At 37.3% G+C, this 19,931-nt stretch overlaps 1 protein-coding gene across 2 annotated transcripts; it reads right to left on the bottom strand.

Moving 5' to 3' along the window:
• Positions 1-241: 241 nt before the first annotated feature.
• skap2 (src kinase associated phosphoprotein 2) lies at positions 242-19,556 on the bottom strand. 2 transcript variants are annotated; one of them, XM_049480624.1, is made up of 13 exons: positions 19,406-19,556; positions 18,037-18,142; positions 17,894-17,919; positions 16,729-16,830; positions 12,744-12,824; positions 12,545-12,628; positions 12,322-12,446; positions 12,118-12,181; positions 11,907-12,023; positions 10,623-10,697; positions 8,103-8,215; positions 861-965; positions 242-523 (listed from the first exon to the last, which is right to left on the bottom strand). In XM_049480624.1, the coding sequence occupies exons 1-12, from the start codon at positions 19,443-19,445 to the stop codon at positions 873-875; spliced, it is 1,026 nt and encodes a 341-aa protein (XP_049336581.1). In that variant the 5' UTR covers positions 19,446-19,556; the 3' UTR covers positions 242-523; positions 861-872. The 2 variants fall into 2 exon arrangements, with proteins under 2 accessions (XP_049336581.1, XP_049336580.1); XM_049480623.1 differs by having other exon boundaries at positions 8,103-8,218; positions 19,406-19,555.
• Positions 19,557-19,931: the final 375 nt, after the last annotated feature.

The following is a 19,931-nucleotide window of genomic DNA, read 5'->3' on the forward strand; positions in this document are numbered from 1 at the left end:
AAATTGGATTTCATGCATCAGTGAGAAAGAAGCAGAAATAATCAGTGAGGCAAATATGCAGTGATGTTTTGACTCGCCTAATATCTACACCATTTATCAAATTAAGACATTTATCTGAAGTCAATACAAAGAGGCATTGTGACTGCAATCATAAAACTAAACCTCTACTGCCACCTGGTGACTGAAAACCTAACAAACCCTCTCGCTACACAGAGCCAAACAAATACACATTTCACAATGCTTTATTTCAAACAATGTATTTATCTTTCAAAGCACAAATTAAATACAATATACAAACATTAACATATTCTCTTTGTGTTGTTCAATTCCAGCAGAGCTGATATGTATAAATTAATTAAATTAAATATCGGCACACTTCAAACAAACATTTTGTATGGATGGATTTTGTTAGTCTGGATAATGTGCAGAACTAAGCAGAGGAAATACTGGCATTAAACACAATGGAATTAACATAAAAGTCATTTGGTTGAGAGGATACATTTTCAGCAATATTCAGATGCTCCTAGAAAGCAACAACAAAAAAATGACAGTTTAAGCGAGTGTGTGTTTTGTGTTCTCAGTAATGTAAGCAAAATATTACAGGAAAATGACAAAATCCTGCACCTAACAACTTGGGACTATACCCCACAAACCCACTCACATTTAGCTGCCTGAAAAGCCTCTACCTAACAATTAGGTAGCTGTGGCTGTTTATGATCTGATCAGCAACAATTAACATAAAATGAACTAAACTGAAAACATGAGAAGATCCTACATCAAACAATTAGGAAAAGATATATATATATATATATATTAAAAAAAAACATTAAAGATTTTGAGACCTCCTATTAGGTACTTACACATTAAGCTTCTCAGAGGATGTACATCTCGGTCAGAAAGTTTTTGGGAACAATGCCAATCACACCTTTCATCTCCCCAACCCACCAGCCGAAGGTATCATACTCCTGCGGGAAAGAGCGCACACACACACACACACACACACAATAAAGTAAAAGCTTTATTTTTAATGATTTCAGCTGAGTGGAGGCTGCTCAAACACTTCAGGAGTTGTAATGTAACATCACTATGACCAGATACCAGGGCAAAACCTTGGTAACTAAGGTGGTCAGCTGTCAATTTTTATTTATTCATTGATTTATTCTGCTACAATTTCTTTCTTTCTCCCTTATATCATTCATCTGCTCTTTGGCTTTGTATTTCAAGGACTAAGGACATAAAGGATATCATGTTACATTGCATTTTCCCCATCGTTTAAACACTATAGCTACTTTCCTAACTGTGTGAATGATTCTGGGCCAAAAGATATACTCTAAAATTGCTCTAGAATTAACTATATATATGAAACTTTCCATAAAAACACATTATCTTTTTCACATTTTAACCTTAAAAATATTTAAACCACATAAGGTTTGTCAAAAAAGATTGCTTTTCCCACAGAGAGTCACTATTAAGATGGATGCTCAGCTGCAAACTCGTGGCATGGACGAGCAAAAAGATAAGACACAAGTGTCTCTCTCACACACTGCATCACTTTTACAAAAAGCAGATTCTGGGCTGACATCATCGGCCGTGTGTTTCTGACAAAGGTTTCGCTGGCTGAGTACGAGTAGTGAAGCAGAAAGAGAGAGAAATCAGAAGTGGACATAGCCAAAAAAAGAAGAGAAGTGAGGTGGCAGAGGATGAACAGTGCGAGTGACCTAGGAAGGACTTATGAAGGATGGAGGACCAAGTGAAATTTTGCTGAGACATGAATCAAAGACTCCCAGCAGACAGGAGGGAACTGGTCAGCATCAGGTCACCTGAAGTACATAGCACTGGCAGCCAGGGCAAAACAGTTAAAGCAAGCTCACAATTATTTTGATTTTTTTAGAATATATAATAACTTTCCATTATTTTAGTTTACCAATGCAAACATTAATTAAGACTTTAATTAGACTTGTTCAACATCATCATAAGAAAAAAAAGACAATGCAAATCTCCAAACTTTAGAAATGTTTCTCAAACCTCCTTAAAACCTCTTTCAACAGTCAACATTTTAAAAAGTAATTAAATAGGAAAGGCAACAATATAGAAGCAGCCAATTTGACTGCTAAAAAAGGCCAATCAGAACACCTGTAATACTGCAATAGAGAATAAGGAAAAATGATCAAACTATAAAATGGTGATGCACTGTTCTACTGTGCAGCGACACCTGAACAAAATACTGTATGACCTTCATGAAGAGTCATCAGAAGCATTCTTAAGCATCAACATTTTCCAAGGAACCAAGGAACAAGCCTGATGCATACGTTATGTGATCTTATGCTTAAGTTACAATAAGCAAAATATGCACAGGAATAGAAAAGGAATTGTGTTAAAATCTAGATTTTATAATTGAGATTATTCATTTAAAGTTCAAATTTAGTCCATGACCAACTTCTATGAAACTGTCCGTCTACCTATCTGTTTGCAGATATATGCAAATACTATTTTTACTAATTAAAAAAATATATGCTAGAACCTTTTATTTTGAAAGAAAGTAAAGTTTTCAGCAATTTGAAAGGGCAGTGTATTTACAATGTTCATGTGTTGTGTAGACAAGGCTTTTACTGTAGGTTTTAATAGAGTTTTTAACTAGGCTGGACTTAATTTCAGAAACTGGGTATGACCCCCAAATATCCCCATCTAGCATAATCTAGCATTCTACAGCAGCTGGCTCTTCGTGGTGCTGACTGACTTTTATAGCTTCCCTTCTCTCCAGCCCAGCAGGCTTTGATCTCCGCACAGCAGACGAGATACCTGCCCTCCATCCATCCTCGTCCGAAGGCCTCGCTGCATGAGTAAATGTCTCTCTGCAGGGCAGGGAATCAGGGATGTGGTTTGCATCATACTGGTGCAGAAGTTAAATATGAAGTTTTGCGGCCCACCACTTGACCTGTAAGGACTTAAGTGATTCCGGGTGTGCAGTAGGGACAGATGTAAAGATTTCGGTTCCAGCCAGCGAAGCTCTTAGTGCCTCTGCTTGCAGATCGGACTATAAAACACAAGGCTGCTTAATGCTGCTGCTGACAGCTCCCACAGACATGTACTGTAATGGAGAGGTAGACACATTACTGAGGGGTTGGCCCACAGCACTGTGCGGTGTCTGTCTTCTGAGAGAAGGAACGTGTGTCATTTTTCTTCCACTGAGATCATAACAGCGGAGGGAGAGAAATAAGGAGAAAGGATAAGAGTAATGTAATGCAATGAATAAGAAGGCCTTTTTTAATTACGTGCATGCATTTAGCAATATCTGAAATATCGTGGGGACCTGAAAACCTTTACTAATTTATAAATTGGTTCATTAATAAAGAAGAGTCTCGTCGTCTTAGTCTGAGAGGTGGAAAGATGTGCATTAAGGGTTTTTAATTATTCATTTTTATTTTACATCTATAGGAAATGACTAAACGAAACACACAATTTATTTTAATGTAATTACTTTGGTGCAAATCAGAATTATTAAAAAATAAATAATTAAAAAAAAGGTAAAATCATCAATTTTTCTATTTTTCCACCCCTATTTTTCTAGGTGGTGAGGAAGGACTTCACACAGAGTGCCATATAACTGAACAGCACAGTTGTCCAGACCATGTGAACCAGCTCAGGAAGTGAACGTGGACTGCGGAAAGGGGAAGCTTCCTGTAGCTGTCCTTTGAAACAGCCACACCTCATTGACAGGGGCATCAGCCGGTGCCTCGGGCCGCCCTGGTGATCAAGGCCCTCTGGGTGTGCGAATGTGTGTCTGTGCGTGCAGGCCGGCCGCACTCGCAGATTAGCAGGCGTGTGTGACAAGTGAGACAGCAACAGGAAAAGAGAACAGACCTCACACTCCACCAAAACACCACCACAAAGTCTAAACATATGCAGTCACACACAAATACAAACACTCAGCTAATACTTGATAACGACCAATCATTCACATAACAGAGTGCAGTGCATTAAGGGTACCCATTAATTCTCTCTGCTCATAGAACATGCATGAGGTTTGGTTAATGCATGTGTGTTAATGGCCAGTGCACAGTAGGTAACAGTTATGGTATGAGTATTAATTAGCAGATTCTCAAGATAAAACAAATATGCATGTTACATGAATAGTTTGCTTTTAGGATATTTCTAATTAGAAAATGATTAAGGGAGAAATTGTATTAAAAAAAGAAAATCAATTCTAATTGTAAATCTAATTGTAAGTCAGTATCTTTTAAACAATTTTACATCAATAATAGAAGAAAATGTACTGTTTCTTGAATTGCAACAAATCTAATTAAACTATATTTAGCTAGTTTTAATTTAACTAAAAACTCTAAGTTTCTGCCCATGCTTCAAGACCTTCATCGAATGTCTTCATCTAATTATTTAAAACTATTACAAAACAAAATGAATTAATTTAGTTTTAATTTTTTCTATTATTAAATTAATTTGAATATAAACTAATGTTTCTTTCATACAGTTTTAACCCCTCCTCCACCACTGTAAAATAGCTTTTGCCCCCCCTTCAACTAACTAATTAACTAACAAATAAATATTGAATTTAACAGCTTTCATATATTGTTAATGCAATTTTTAGTTATTATACATAATATTATGATTACAATCACTGCAAAAAACACTAACATAAAAACGATGAATAACTTTCTGTATTTACAAAATCTTGTAACTCAACATGAATGACTTACTGTATTAAACTACTTATAACTAAACACATGTTTTTGCTTTGACCCATAGGTGTGTGTGTGTGTGGGTGTCCGTGTCTGTGTGTGTCTATCTGTCTGTGCGTGTGATTTAGGGCCCTGACACCTCCCCCTGGTCTGATGGTCAATACCCTTTCAGAGTGACTGTGGTCTGACTGGGTAATAGTAGGGAAAGGGGGTGGGGGGTCCTGCAGCTGCTGCATGGCCAAGGAGAAGGAGCATGGCCACTAATAGCCCCACTAGTCTGCTTTCCAGACTGCACTCAATTGGCTGTAAGCCACAGCTGTACACTAAACTCAGACCAGCTTTATGGTCATCCTGGCTGGAGCTGGGGGGAAGGGAGTTCAGTACAAAGAGCTACAGCAAAACACACCACACCACCACTCACAGCCTCAACGGCTACATATTAACAACAACTAAAGATCTAAATACGTTAATAAACAGGATCTAATGTAACAGTAACTAAGAAAACACACAATCAGCTGGTGAGCATTATGTATGATATGTCAGAATTAAGAAAAATAAACTTAAATTGTCCACTATTATTATGAAATTATATAATATAAAAATTATACCAATATAACTGTAAGGTAAATGTTAAATGTTTCAGGATGTATCCTCTTAATTTTAAGACTAATACTTAAAATACTAAATATGGACTATATGGATTTTACAAATCCAGTCTCAAGTCTGCCTTATTCAACAAAATTCTTCATCATTTCAGCCACCAGATGGCAGACTTGCTCTTAAAATGACAAAAGCTACAGAAGCTCATTCAGTCTCCCATTCTGTCATTTTCTGCCCCACTGGCATGCTACATATATACATCCATCAGGAATTATGGATTTTTTGACATTTCTGAAAATGAGCTGTCCTCTGCACTTCTTGTGCACTTCATAATGCCACATTTGCTTGTTTTACACATGCGGCTAATGCATACCCGCTGTCTCTCCTGCAGGATCATTCTAAGAATGAGAACGAACTAAGGAATGCCCAGAAGCCTGCATAAAACACTCACAGTGTCATTTTTGTTAACCGTGCCTAAGGCCTCGTTCTCCATGTTTAAAAAGTATAAGCTCAGACTTAAGTCCGGGATTATTACTAAAAATGTTGTTTAACAGTTTTTGTCATAACTCATTTAAGGATCAAGTAAGTACAGTCATACATACTGCATCTAACAACTGGGGTTATAAATAAAGCTCAGCCCAAGCAACATTTAACAATACAAGGACAAGAGAAGATTCTTTACCCTTTTTTTAAGTGCTGAAAGATTAATCAAATAAAGTTTTACATTTTCAACAATTTTCAAAATGGAATAATCAAGTACATTATTATAAATCTGCAAAGATCTATTTTATATGGCAGTGATTATCACATTTTGCACTTTTCCTTAACTGAAATATAAAAAGGATATTTTAAAAAAATATAAAAGCTCCTTGTAAGGTTGTCAGGAGCTGCTTGCTATTCTTAAGAAAAAAACTAAGTTAAACTTTTGTTTTTACGTTAGTTTTATTGTGCTTGCATTGTTTTAACACCCTTAAACGTTTTAAATAAACAATAATTCGCTTATATTTGATATAAATAATCTATATGGTGATGTTTGTTAAAAAAAATTAATCAAACATTTTTTTCTTGTTATTTGAGAGCTAAATGACAATCAATAATTACTCATATATTAGAAGAATATCAATATTTTATTTTTACAATATCGCCCAGCTTTTTAAAAATTTAAAAATTCTGTGGCCTTTTATGATCCGATAAGAAAAAGTGAAACAATACAAAAAAGAACAAAAAAAACTAAAAAGACATAAAGCTCGAAAATAATACATTTGACTGCATTTGCAACTATAATGCCTATTTTAAAACTACTAAAACAAATATACTTTTATCCTTAAATCATGTGAAAAAAATATCACATCAAGGTGCCAAAGGCAAAATAGCAACATTTGCAGGAAGAGTAAAGCTAGCCTTAAGTTATGGTAACCTGAAGGTTATCTAGAAGGTAATCCTCTTAGCCTCTGTCCAAAACTCCACACTGGGCTCTGCACAGCTGGCCTGCACATCACAGCTGACAGGTAAGGGAAGTTATTCTCCAGCACACCTGGTGCAAATCTAGAGCTGGATTCAGAGCTTCCTGAGAACACAGCCTGGCATTAAAGACAAACAGCGAGGGGGGAGGAACGGAGCCATGCTAAAGGTCTGTGGACGACGGCCCTAACCGAACATGGCATTAAGCCTCCCAGCAGACAACTGCTGAAACACACACACACACAGACATGCACACAGCGGAGGGAGAAGTGGAGGTGGCAGAATGCTTCAGGCTGCCAGTCCACCACACTCCAGGCCAAAAGCAGTAAAACAGTTTCCGCAGTGACAAGACTAATCCCATCACTGCACGCTGAGAGAAGGTTCATCTCAGTCTGACATTCAGGCCCTCAGACTGTAGCGCTGGACCAATAACACTAATCCTCAGATTAGCATGCAAAACACTGTGAGATATTATATATACAGAGGGCTATATATCATATAATTATATTTTAATAGTTATTTTTTAAGCATATATAGTTCCTGTCAGGCAAAATCTTTGTATTTCCAAAATGGCGACTTTAAAGGCGAAGAAAATTTGTTTTTTTTTAGTGGAAATTAAAATAATTTTGGAGCATTTCTATTAGTCCAGCCATCATGAAATTAATAAAATGGACTACAGGGATTTTGCATGGCAATACATGTATAGTATCTGCACTTTCGTCATAATGTTCTTCTCACTGTATCAAAACTGGAAGAATTGACTTACAGAAATGTTCTCAAAATAGATCAGAATTAAATAGCTTTACATTGACTTCCATTGAAAGTTAAGAAGATTTTTCTTCCTTCTCATGTACAGATGCATTCTGGAGACAAGAAGCGAAAGGTATTTGCATGACAGTAATAATAATAATATTATTTTATAAATTTCTGGTCTACTTCTAGCCCAGTTCCTTTCTACTAAGTGTTTTGCATTGCCACTTTTGTTAGTTGATAATTGCTAAACCTGCAGAATTTGTTGCAAGCACCAATATTTATTAGTGGAATTTTTTTATTTTTTCTTAAAAAATTAAGGATTATCCATAGCAGTGGTTGGGACCTTAAGTCCTGGAGTACAGGCCTTGATGTTTTCCTTGCTCTCTAAATGTTAAATGTTAAAATGTGTTAAAAGTGTTAAAGCTGCAGAAATACTAAAACATGCAGAACAGGATAACTCTTTGTAGAGCAGGATTGAAAACCACTGAGTCCATTAGTTTTCTTCATCATCTACTATCTCCACTATCTGCTATCTCCACTATCAACATTCCTGCAGGCGTTCCTAGTAATTTCAGACACAGTCTGCTGTCATACCTTGCTGAGGATGTAGATGGCATCTCCTCTCTTGAAGGACAGCTCATCAGGCTGGTCTCCATTACAGTCCCACAAGCCCTGGAAGTAGTTCTGGTAGTCTGTACTCTTATTTACTGCTAAGAAAGGGAAAACCTTTTTTTTTAAAAAACACCAAATTACTCATGCAATCTTATTATAGGTACAAAATGAAGATGAGAATATTAGTTTAAGCATTAAGACCCTGTTAAAACATTATAAATGTAAAAAAAAAAAAATATTAGAGACTCAAACATTTAGTTAAGAAGAAAGCTCATTCTCACCACTCAAAACAAACTATTACAAGAGAGAACTATTACAGTGGTTCACAAACAGCTATAGACAAAGCATCCCAAGGTGATGCGCCAGATGACCTAAGCAAATTTGCTTCATCTACTAAAAAAATAATTGCAATCTATAAAGTTTTTAATCTGTAATTTATATAATTTTAGATTATGTTTGTTTTTTAGTGCTTAGCCAGTTAGACTCTGCATGTACACAAAGCAATACTTCACTCGCAAACTACAGTCATATAATTAATAACATCACATCACATGGGCCCTACAACAGAACCTTGTGGAACTTAACAATTCCCAATAGTTTCTGCATTAGGATTAATAGCAGATGAATAGGTTCAAGGGAGTGCCATATAGATACTGTAGTTCACATTGCCTCACACTCCTGTTATTTCCCATTTGTCTCAGACTTCCCTAGATTTCTCAGTAGGCATACTGCATTGACCAGAAGCAAAAATGGAAATAACAAAAATGAAAGCAAAATGGGCCACACAGTAGCCCCAGTAGGAGGGGACTTGGAAAATTTTATTTGATCATGGGTGGGCTGAGGTCTAGAAAGTGTGAGAACCACACTCCCAGGAAAATGTCCAGCAGTGGGCAGAAGAGAGCAACAATTGTTCTGCAGCTGAGAGATCAGACAAAAGTGCTGCATGCTTCCCTGGCACAGCAGATGCTCAATTATCAGATGGTCTAGCAAAAGTATTTAAGACTTTCACTAGATGGTTTTACAGATCCTAGAAAGATTAAGGAAGAAAATAAACTAAAGATAAATAAAGATAGATAGAGCTGTAAAGCCCTGATTATAAGAATAATATAAAGGTTGATCTAGATATAGCTGTAAAGCCCTGATTATAAGAATAATATAAAGGTTGAGGCCATAGAGAACTGCATCTAAATAGATTCTGTTGCATATACGTTTATCACATATGCAACTGTTTATGTGTAAGGTATTCACAACTGTGCACTTCCTTTCTCATGTCAAGTCTTGCCCAGAAAGCTTTCCTCATCTTCTGTTTTGAAAGTCTGTTAAGGCAGCCGTACAAGTTTACTGGCATCAGTGCTTGATTCACTGATTTAATGCCTTTTTTCCAGCCACAAATACAATAAACAGATAAATCCAACCGTAAAAGTATGCTGTTCACTAATGACAAAACTTGGAAAGCAACGCCATGCTGTCAGAATTTGATCTGTATCAAACTGATTTAACCAAGCTAATGCTTTGCCCAGGGCAAGCGAGATCCCATCATGCATGGTTTATGGCACTAGCTATAAGCCCTTTTTTGTTGTACCAACACCATGGTTGTCTCTGCTGCGTTAGCTGGCCTCTTTTCCTAAGCATCTGTCATGAGATCCTGCCTGAGCCATGGCTCCTGTCAGCAGGACTTCCTGTGCTGTGAGCCGAGAGCAGAGGGCCAGGGAGGGCCACAGCGCGCCACTGGCAGCCCCTCTGCTCCACTTCCTGACAGTGCCTACCAAGCTCGGCCCAGTGGCCAACACTCGCCAGGGCACACACTGCTCTGAGACAAGGCCACAGAATCCCAGCGAAGACGAACATAAATCAGACAGCAGAAAAGAACACAACATTAATAACTGATAAGTGTTTTTGCAGATTTTAAATAATATATTTAGTATGATTGTACAATATGTGCAACCTATTTTCCATTAAAATCAATAAGCAGAATGACATAAGTTGCAGCCCTGCAATTCACTAAATGCAGAAAGCAACATTGTGCTGACAGCAGTTCAATGCTGTTGAACCTCAAAGAGCTTCCAAAGGGCCCATTATCTTCCTCCAGCTGGTTCCTGTGGTCCAGACAACCCTCCTACTAATGTCATCAGCTCCATTCCAGCCAATCCGTTTACCTCTCTCAAACCATCCATCCACCTCTTCTTATCTCTCAGTTCACCTCCCTTGCTCCTCCACTCAGTCTCTTTCGTCCCTCCACCACCTCAATCCTCATCACTCATTCTCTGGCTCTCAGCCCTTCTGTTACCCATTTTCCACACACACGCATCCATCCACCCATTTTCCACTCATCTCTTTCTGCCTTTTATTAAAGCATCGGATTAAAACCCCAGAAGCACAGAGAAAGCAGGTAAAGGTCAGGGCAAATCTCTGATAGCCAGCATACAGGGACAGAGTGTACTGCAGAAAAGATCTGGAGGGCAGAGAGAGCATGGAGAAGCCTGGTGGCCTCAGTGTAATTACCTGTCACAGGTGCTGCTACAGGGGGTTTGCTGGTCGGCTCTGGTGCTATTTTTTTAGGAACAGGCATCTCCTCCTCTAAGACAGTAAATATACAATCAATATGAGAGGAACAAAAACTAGAACTTAAACTTGCTAAAAGCATTTTTAGAAAGGGGTGTCCACAATGGTGTACATATAATACAGTATGCATACATACTGTATTTATACAAAAGACTAGTACTCCTATTTCAGATGTAGGATCATGAGCCCATGCTCTGTCACTTTATCATGTTTTAGTTGGCTTGGCATGCTCTTATTTTTAGTGTTGGTTGAAAATTAGAAAATAGGAAATTCATCATTCTAGAGGAACTGCCTCAAAATCTACCTCAAAGCTACAGGGGAGAATGACAAGACAAAAAGTGGCACCAAGTGGTCTAAAAAGGTTGTAAATATGTTGCGAAATACTTGAGATACTGTCATTATAAGTCACTGTAAGTCTGAATTAAATTACTATTAACCAAAAAGCCATAACAAAAGTCTGAACCCAATATGTTTTTAAAACAATTCTATTTAGAAATTTAATGATGCAGACTCTGCTGATGTCCATAACTTTTGGGATTTAGGCCCTCTCTGGTGAGAATGGGTAATTGCACCAAGCGTTCAGAAGAATCATTTGAAACTGGGCGGGTGTGATGTGGTCTCCTTTCAGAGCGGAATCTAATTCCAGGTTATGTTCAGTCAGAGAGAGGGAGAGTGCACTCAGTCAGGAACTTCACTTCAACTATACACTTTGGTTTTACTATGAGTAAATGAGCTACTAAGCACTGAGGTTTCTCTTCTGAGGTCTCCATTGCTCCACCAACCGCTCACATTCAGTAAAACTGAGCTGAATCCTCTTTCAAAGGCTGTATGTGTGACATAAGTACGTGAAGACATGTGATGTGGCTAGAAGAACTACTGTGAAAAGCGACCCGACACCCCAGTTTTTAGAATTAATATGTTATTAGGCTTAGCAGGGATGGTCTTTCCAACATAATGCCATCATTAAATACACTATTTTATCCCTTCTCCACTAAGAAATGCTTCTGTTTTCAGAAATGCCTATATTTAACGTAACATGCTTGATTCATTTATAAATAAGAAAAACAAGCCAAGCCAACCTAAGCATTAGGAATTTAAGTTTTAGCATAGTCTAATGGTCCTGAAACTTTAAAAACAGCAGCATTGGCCTTGTGTATTAGTTATCTATGATCTCATCTTCTGCTTAAACAAAACAAAACAGAGCAAATGCTGAAAATGGCAAACCAGGAAGTTCCTCATAGATGTCGTCATCAATGGCTTCGGGCATAGTTGCTGCATTCAGAGGTAAGCAATCATCATAGGTCTCCTGCTCCTCCTCCAAAGGAATCTCGCCTTCCATATCTACGAAACAGTGCAGATGAGCTTATTGGTTGGTCCACATGGTACTGTGACAAAAACCCTACAACAACCAAGCCAATCAAAATACGAATCCCACCTTTTATCACAAAGCCAATCTGTTCCACCCAGTCTTCTGCTTCTTTCTGAGAGGCGGCACAGAACTAGAGGAAGCAAATGCAGGTGGTGTAATAATTCGCTATGAAGTAACAGTCTTAAACATAGTTGTTATCAGAAACGACTGCATTGTGGTTCACAGAGGTGGTAAAGGTAAGACTAGCAGACCACCGTATATGAAACCAACCTGGTAAACACGTCTGTCAGGAGCGGATATTTCAAAGCAGCAGTCTTTCTTAGAATCTTTGCGCAGGGTGTTGTTCATTTTGACAGTGTAGCCATTAATGTTAAACTCTCCCTTTTGCTGCTTATCTGAGGAGATAATAGCAGATTTATCACACATAAATATTAAGTCTGAAGGAAATTTTATTTAAATTAGAATAAGTTTTAATTCCCAAATATGATCTTACCTTTCTCACTTCCATAATAATAGAATGTGTTGCTGCTTAAAGCACACCATCTCTTCTGCCATTCTGTGCCAAAGAAGCTGTGGTCTGCCAAAAGACAAGAATTACAAGTTATATTACATTCAAGTTATTAAATCTAGTCTAAAAAATGTCTAGTCCAACCAACATAGATCATGTTCCTACATATCCTGTGACTTCCCACCTTTCCTGCGTTTCTCTAGGTAGCCACTCTTGAAGACAGCTGGGAGATCTTGGGCTGCCACGGGAGGGGCCTGCTGAGCTCCTGAAGAAAAAAAAACAATACATAGGTCTTGGAAAACAGTGTCATCACAATTGCAGTCACTTAAGATATAAAATATAATCATTCTAAAAATAGAGTGCTCTGGTAGGTCATCCAGGGGTTGTTTTATGGCCATGACAACATTTGCTGGTTACCTGAGCAATTGTGATGCTTCTAATGGTGCTGATACAAGAACTACTGCAAACATGGAGATATCAAAAGAGAAAACCTGTCCTCATCTATTCTTTAACACATCAAAAAAAATCAAAGAAACACACAACTAGAACTGAAGAGAGCTGTAAAGATAAAAAAAAAAAGAGTGTGACAAAATTGCTATGTTGCTAAAATCAACATATTCAACCATGTTAAATGGAGACTGCAGCACAATGCACATTTTAAGTGCTTTTCACAATGCTCAGTGCAATTATACATACTCATCAACACTAACAGACTGTTGTTTTAAGCAAAACGCCTTAAAAATGTCTGAGCAACAATGGGTTGGTTTCCTGAACAGAGATTAAGTCTAGTCCTGGACTATATTCTTTGTCAATGGAATGCCATGTAGTCCAGGACTAGGCTTAATCCCTATCCGTGAAACTGGCCTAATATGTTTTAAGTTTAGTCAGCAAGAAAACATTGGGGAACATGTGGTACAAAGTTGTTTTTTTTTTTTAGTGCAGCAAAAAGCAAATCACACACAATGGTTTGTCCTATTTGAGTAGATTGGGAAAGGCTGTACTTTTTAAACCCCTGCAATCCCCATGGAATGCAACACATATGCATCCCTTGTTTGCATTGCAAACCTGCAAGATCCACCTAACCGAGTTGTTTATTTCTCTATTTGCATGGCTGACTGAGCATGAGAGAGAAGATAGATGACTTATGAATGGCCTCCTTTGAGATAAAATGTTCATACCACCATCACTGCAGTAGACAAAAGAGCCATGAGATACAGCATGCAGAGAATAAACCAGACAAATGAGTCTTCTGTTTAGGCATACAAGCAACCATTTAGTAACCAGGCAGTTAATAAGACACACATGGAAATTTAGACATTTAAACATTTTAACTATCAAGCAAATATTTTTATGTAGTGCACTAAAAGTTCACCAAAGATAAACCTATGCTTTGGTGGATCTTCATATTCTACTACTTTTAACAATGGTCTAGAGACAAGCTTAAAGATATCAAGATAAACAAAACACAGCATATGTCATTATCTGAGATCTGGAGTTGTCATGTATAAAGCTGACAAAGTTTCATGACAAGACGTTTAGTGAGTGGGCTGATAGCTACTTCCTTCATTAGCTGTTTTTTTTGTCACATGAATAAAAAGCAGCAGTAATAGCCACATGTGAGTATTTATACTACTTTGTGCAAGAAGAAAAAGCCCTGCCAAATGAAAAGCAGAAGTTCAGTGCCTCTTGGTGATACATGTTACTAATGTGACTAGGCTTGGCAATAATGGCCACTTTCTCAAAAATATATTCCAAACATATTTATACTTAGGAAGATATTTCAGCCTTTTTGTTCATTAATCAGGATGAATAGTTGCTCATTTTGATAGGAGAGAAGCCAACAGGGGGAAAAATGCCTGTCTAATCTTTAGGTTTACTTAATTTCATTCCTGAAAAGTAGTGCTGGCTCAGAGCACTTTCTCCAGGGTGTAAGAGCAGATGTGCTATCAGGGAGACAGAGGGCAAAAGGGCCTATAAAACACCTCGGTGCTCCAGGGCAGTAAAATTCACAGAACACTAACACACACACACACAAAACAGCCAGACGGGCACACAAAGACAGACATGCAGATGCACATAATAGGCACAGAGAAACCCACACATACACACTGTAACATCTATCTGCATGCTTCAGCAATGGTGGCAGAACATACAAGTGGCTCATGTGATAAGAAATGCATCAAGATTTGAAATGTGTGAGATTTATGGGTTGTTTTCCTTGGTTTAGCCTCATCCAATAGGGCACTCCGAGCTGTGCCTAATAAAACCGGGGGACTGAAATGACATTGGCTGTGGGCGGCATTGTCTGAGGTTCATGTCATAAAGCATTGGTGCACAGACAAAAGAAGCGCTCAGTCTCGCCAGTGCTTTTTAGTCATTCCTGAGTCTGTTGCTGTGCTACAACACCCATTGTTTTAGCTCATGTAATTTTCTACAACTCCCAGAAAGAAAGGAAAGGAAGAACATGGTTAGAAGAGAGACGATAGACAAACAGGCATTGTACTCAAAGAGCGCTACACTGGAGTACAGTGTTTTCTTATGGGCAAGAGACGTATTGGCAATAAAAGCATTGATGACCACCCATTACTGTAATTTCTGTGGACTGTGTGGTCTGTACACAGTTCATTCATCAGCTAAACAGACACGACTAGAAAAAATAGTGAAGTACTATTCTGAATTTAAAAAAAAGGAGTTGGCTATTGTATCACCATTTGTCTCACAACACAAATATACTTGAGTGAAAAAAGTGTATAAAAAGTGTTATACTCAGTTAAACTCACATTAATAAAACAACTTAGCATAATTGCATACATTTTCTTCAAATATTGCCACAAATTTGGTTGGATGTTTCAACAAAAAAATAAATATTACATGGCCTTTGAGCCTCGTGCCATAATTTATGGTATGATTGAGCACCTTGATGGTCTACAAGATCACTTTTTTCTTTGAATATAGAAATCTACATATTTATAAAAATAATTAATTTATTTATAATTTAAACCTCATTTCTACCCCATTTTAAGGGTGAATGATGTAAACTTCACTGACATGATCTCACCCAAACACTAGCAATGCCCCAACAGTAGGAAGGTGAAGACTAGCACATGCCTCCACTGATACATGTGAAGTATTTCCCTCTTTTCCAGTTTCTGCTAATGCAGCATCACTGGGCAACAGACGGCTGTGCTGACCAACAACACACTAAACTGGCTAAATTTCCTTTGGGATCAATAAAGTACCTATGTATCTGTATCTATCACTAATGTGGGGAGTAAATGCCTTTAACCCACCCCTGAGAGAGCAAGGCCTATTGAACTCTCTCAGATTTTGCTGCTAATAGTAAGCAGCATGATCCAGGATTTAAACCAGTAATCCTAGTTTTTGTTTATATGATTGAGTAAAAGTACAAAAATAAACTGTTAGAAGGGTTTATATAGTAGAAATCCTCCATTCATCAACATACGTATATACAGTGATGAAGAACAATCAGTGCTGAGTGGATAACATAAAATATGATAAAATATAAATCACAAACCTGCAAACATAATTTTTAAGGACACAAAACAGAAAATCCAACCAGTATAGAAGCTATACACATTTAATATGGTAAAAAGAATGTCTATTTTATTAAATAAAACAAACTAATTTTATAAGTGGGTTATGGGTATTTTAGAACTTCTCTTTTAGAATAACAAAACATTACATTTGGTAAAGTGGTAAAATAATTTTAAAACCATCTTAAGACACTCTACACCAAAATGTGCCTTTCTTTCTTCTCTCTAAACATTGCCCAACGATGATGACACTTTTTTGTACAGCTGTCATGCAGTTTACAAAATTAAACTTAAAATGTGACAATTAATTTTAGTAATTTTAATAATTTACTAAAACTAACTGTAAAAGGCATTATAATCTGACAAGTAAGTAATTGTTTAATAGTTTAATTTCCCTAATTACCTTATGTACCCTATCTATTATGATATGATCCAGAAATTAATTAAGATGCAACTCTGTAAACATTCCTTTTCTCTTAAGAAAAGTGCTAGAAGGTAGGAGCGGTGAAAATATGTGTTCTTGTTTTTATTATAACATATGCTACCTGTGGCCAAAGGCATTTTAGTTTACTTACACCTGCAAACTGTGTATAATGCCATTACTGTCATACTCACCATCATATGCTGTGTCTTCATCCCTATCCATACGATCTGAGTGCAACGAACCTCCATCATTGTTGCTGTCTGCTTCCTCAAGCTCATCCCACTCCTCATCTCCTGCATGATAAAGTAATCATCAGTCAACTGTTGTACAAACAGCAAGCCTACCACTCCACTTCATACTGGAGGAGACAGATATCAACGAGCTCAGCTTTCTTAGCGTGCTCGAGGTACAAGATTAATTCATGAGCAGTGTTTTGTTCTGAGAATTTAATGTACATGCCAAAAGGCACACAGTATTTATTTTCTAAAACTGATATTGGCAGAGAAAATAGCGATCAACTATTACCAATCATACTCACATTCAAAAGACACAATACTTTGCATAGATTTTGGCTAAACAAATGTAGTGTATGGGTAAATTGTGCACCTGTTATACCACCCTTTCCATGCTCTTACAACTAAATGAATATCGCAGGTAACTATGAGAATCTGTTTAGGGAAATATTTGCATATGTGCACATAGCACAATGCATGGGGAAATATGTGCAAATAGCTCGGGAACACATGAGAAAGTGCCATCAACCGTTTTCATATTTTAAAAATCTTGCTCTCCAATAGTATGGGGAAATGTCTGTATATCATTTTATGCACAAAATGTGTACAAAATTGCAACCAGATGTATGATATATTTAGACAATTTGTTTGTAGTGCTCGTAGGATACTTGTTTGTGCAACAAACAAATGCAACAGATAAAAAAATGTATCTTCTAAACGCAACTTAGTAAAGTTGTTTAGTGAAGATAAAGAGGCACTGGGGTTTCGGTTGGTGCCTATGAAAGCACATCAGCTTCCTCTATCTAGCTTCACAGAGCTCCACAATTAGACAAAGGTCATCGTATCTTGGTTTTGAGCAAAAGCCAGCTGCTACAAAAAGCCCAAGAGACCCCCAACCATTCAGTTTCACATTAGACTATGAATAGACAAAGATTACGTTTAGCTTACATAAGGTACATAATTAAATTGTATACAATCTTGTATGTTTAAGTTTGTACAGAACATGAATTGTGAATGCAGTTAGGAATAGGAAGCAGTTCTTAACTTCCCTATTCTTGTAATGTCTGCCTCCCTTCCATACATATACTGTATTAGATACAAACAGACACAACCAAAAACTTACGTTTATCCCTGAATTCTTGAGGATAACTGGGCAAAAAAAGAAAATTGAGAAAGAACAGGATTACAATTTAATACATATGATACATTAATGTGATATCAACATATGCAAAGCAAATAAAGTATATTGTTGATACATCCCCATACCTGGATTTCACATCTTTGATCCTCTTGATAAAAGCATCCCTTTTCTCCTTAGCCTTCTTACTCAAATTCTCAGCTTTCAGAACATCTGTCAGAAAGGTCTCCAAATCTGAAAACACATTATTCCTTAAAAATAAAGTAAAATTTAAATAAAGCTTTCCATTGGTTAAAACTAGACTTAAACTATTGACTATTCAGTGCCTTAGCATCTTAGCATTAAGAACATCTTAACATAGAGAGAAAGAAAAAAAGGAAAAAGAGAAAGAGAGTCAGTGTAGTATGACCATTTAAGAATTATATGTTTATGTGCAAGAGGTTAGAATGCCACACAACCTAATGTATCATATTCCTCAACAAACAGTTGCCACAATATTAATTAAATTAAACCATATTATCACACAATATCCAGCTGGCATTTCAACACTGAATCATTGTTGAATCAACATTGATGTTATGGTTAAATTAACCTTGGATTTGGTGTTGATTTTGAAAAGTGAATTAACGTTGATATGGCAACATTGTTGCAACGTTGCCCGTTCAACCTTTAATATACCATAGCTCACTAAAACTATACAATCCTATATGGTCAACAGAGTGTTACAATAAGCTAACATCACTGTAGTAAAGCTGAGTATAAATGTTACTCACCACTAACAACCTGACTAAACATCTGATCTCAAAAACACATCAGTAAAACAAATAGAACATGAACACACCCCCAAGTATTGCGAAGAATTGGTGGCAAATTAAAAAGCAATTACTGCAAAAGTAATAAAACCACTTGTCATCCCTCTATCCAGCCGTTTTAGAAATTGTATGGTAATGAAATGTAAAATGCTAATTCAAAAGGCAGAAGGTTGAGGACATAATGTTAATTCAACGTTAAAATTTCAATCTTTGCACAACCATTTAACATTAAACAGACATTACTTTAATCATATTTCAACCACATTTTAACGCTGAAGGTCGGTTGCGTGCAAGCTGGGTATATTTCCTGAAACTGAGCCTTAAACTCTTAACTACACCCATACAAAGAAATAACGTTATCTAAACCCTAATGTTACTAGGTTACTGTTAACCATAAATCCCTGTATGGCATCACAATGACCGATCTGAGAAGCCACTCAGCCCTGTTTGCTTAATTCAAGCACTTGCAAATTCATTCAGACTTATTTTATAAGTTCTCCCACTCATTCTCCAGCTCTTTCTCTATCTCTCTCTCGCTCTCAACTTCCTCTTTTCTGCCAGAAAACCCTGAAATGTGTGTACGCGCTAATCCTGCTGCTATATTTGAACCCATTTTGTAAACTACTAACTGTTATTTCCACGGCTGCTGCTGTTGAGTTCCCTCAGTGAAAGGAGCTAACGCTACCTGAGACAAGCGTAGTCAAATCCTCGGGGATGGACCTCATATCTCCACAGCTCTCCGGCCACGGTAGCCTTCAAACAACACGGAAGCTTCAAGTGACCTAACTGCCTGAGGGACACGGAAGTAACCATGCATGTGAAACGACCACTTCAGGGGAAACCGCTGAAAACATCAGTTCTAAAAGCAGCTAAACACACACACACCAAAACCTACACACGCTCACTTCATGCTCTGGCAGCCAACAGTGCAGTGTACCCTCTGGGGGCTATAATTTAAGATCTATGTCTGGGTAGGTAGCTCAGCTGTCTGTATGATGGAAGTAATTCCTATTAATTTGTCAACCAAATCTGTTTATCTTTTCCAGTGACTGTGATTGCCAGTGATTTTGCAACACTCTCACACAACACCTGAGCAATAGGATTGATAACTTTTGCTGAGAAAGTATGATGTTTTTTAACCAGGCAATGTTTTAACTCAAAAGAACCCACAGTGACTTGTTGTGTCACATACCTTTTAAAAGACATGTAAA

This window comes from Astyanax mexicanus, chromosome 6 (assembly GCF_023375975.1).
Source record: "Astyanax mexicanus isolate ESR-SI-001 chromosome 6, AstMex3_surface, whole genome shotgun sequence".
NCBI classification, from domain to species: domain Eukaryota; kingdom Metazoa; phylum Chordata; class Actinopteri; order Characiformes; family Acestrorhamphidae; genus Astyanax; species Astyanax mexicanus.

Excerpts from the sequence above, each read along its gene's own strand:
- skap2 (XM_049480623.1), bottom strand. The coding sequence starts at position 19,445 with ATGAGGTCCATCCCCGAGGATTTGACTACGCTTGTCTCAG. Across the intron at positions 12,447-12,544 it reads TTATTATGGAAGTGAGAAAG|ATAAGCAGCAAAAGGGAGAG; the intron begins GTAAGATCATAT and ends TTATCTCCTCAG. Across the intron at positions 966-8,102 it reads CCATCTACATCCTCAGCAAG|GAGTATGATACCTTCGGCTG; the intron begins GTATGACAGCAG and ends TCTTTCCCGCAG.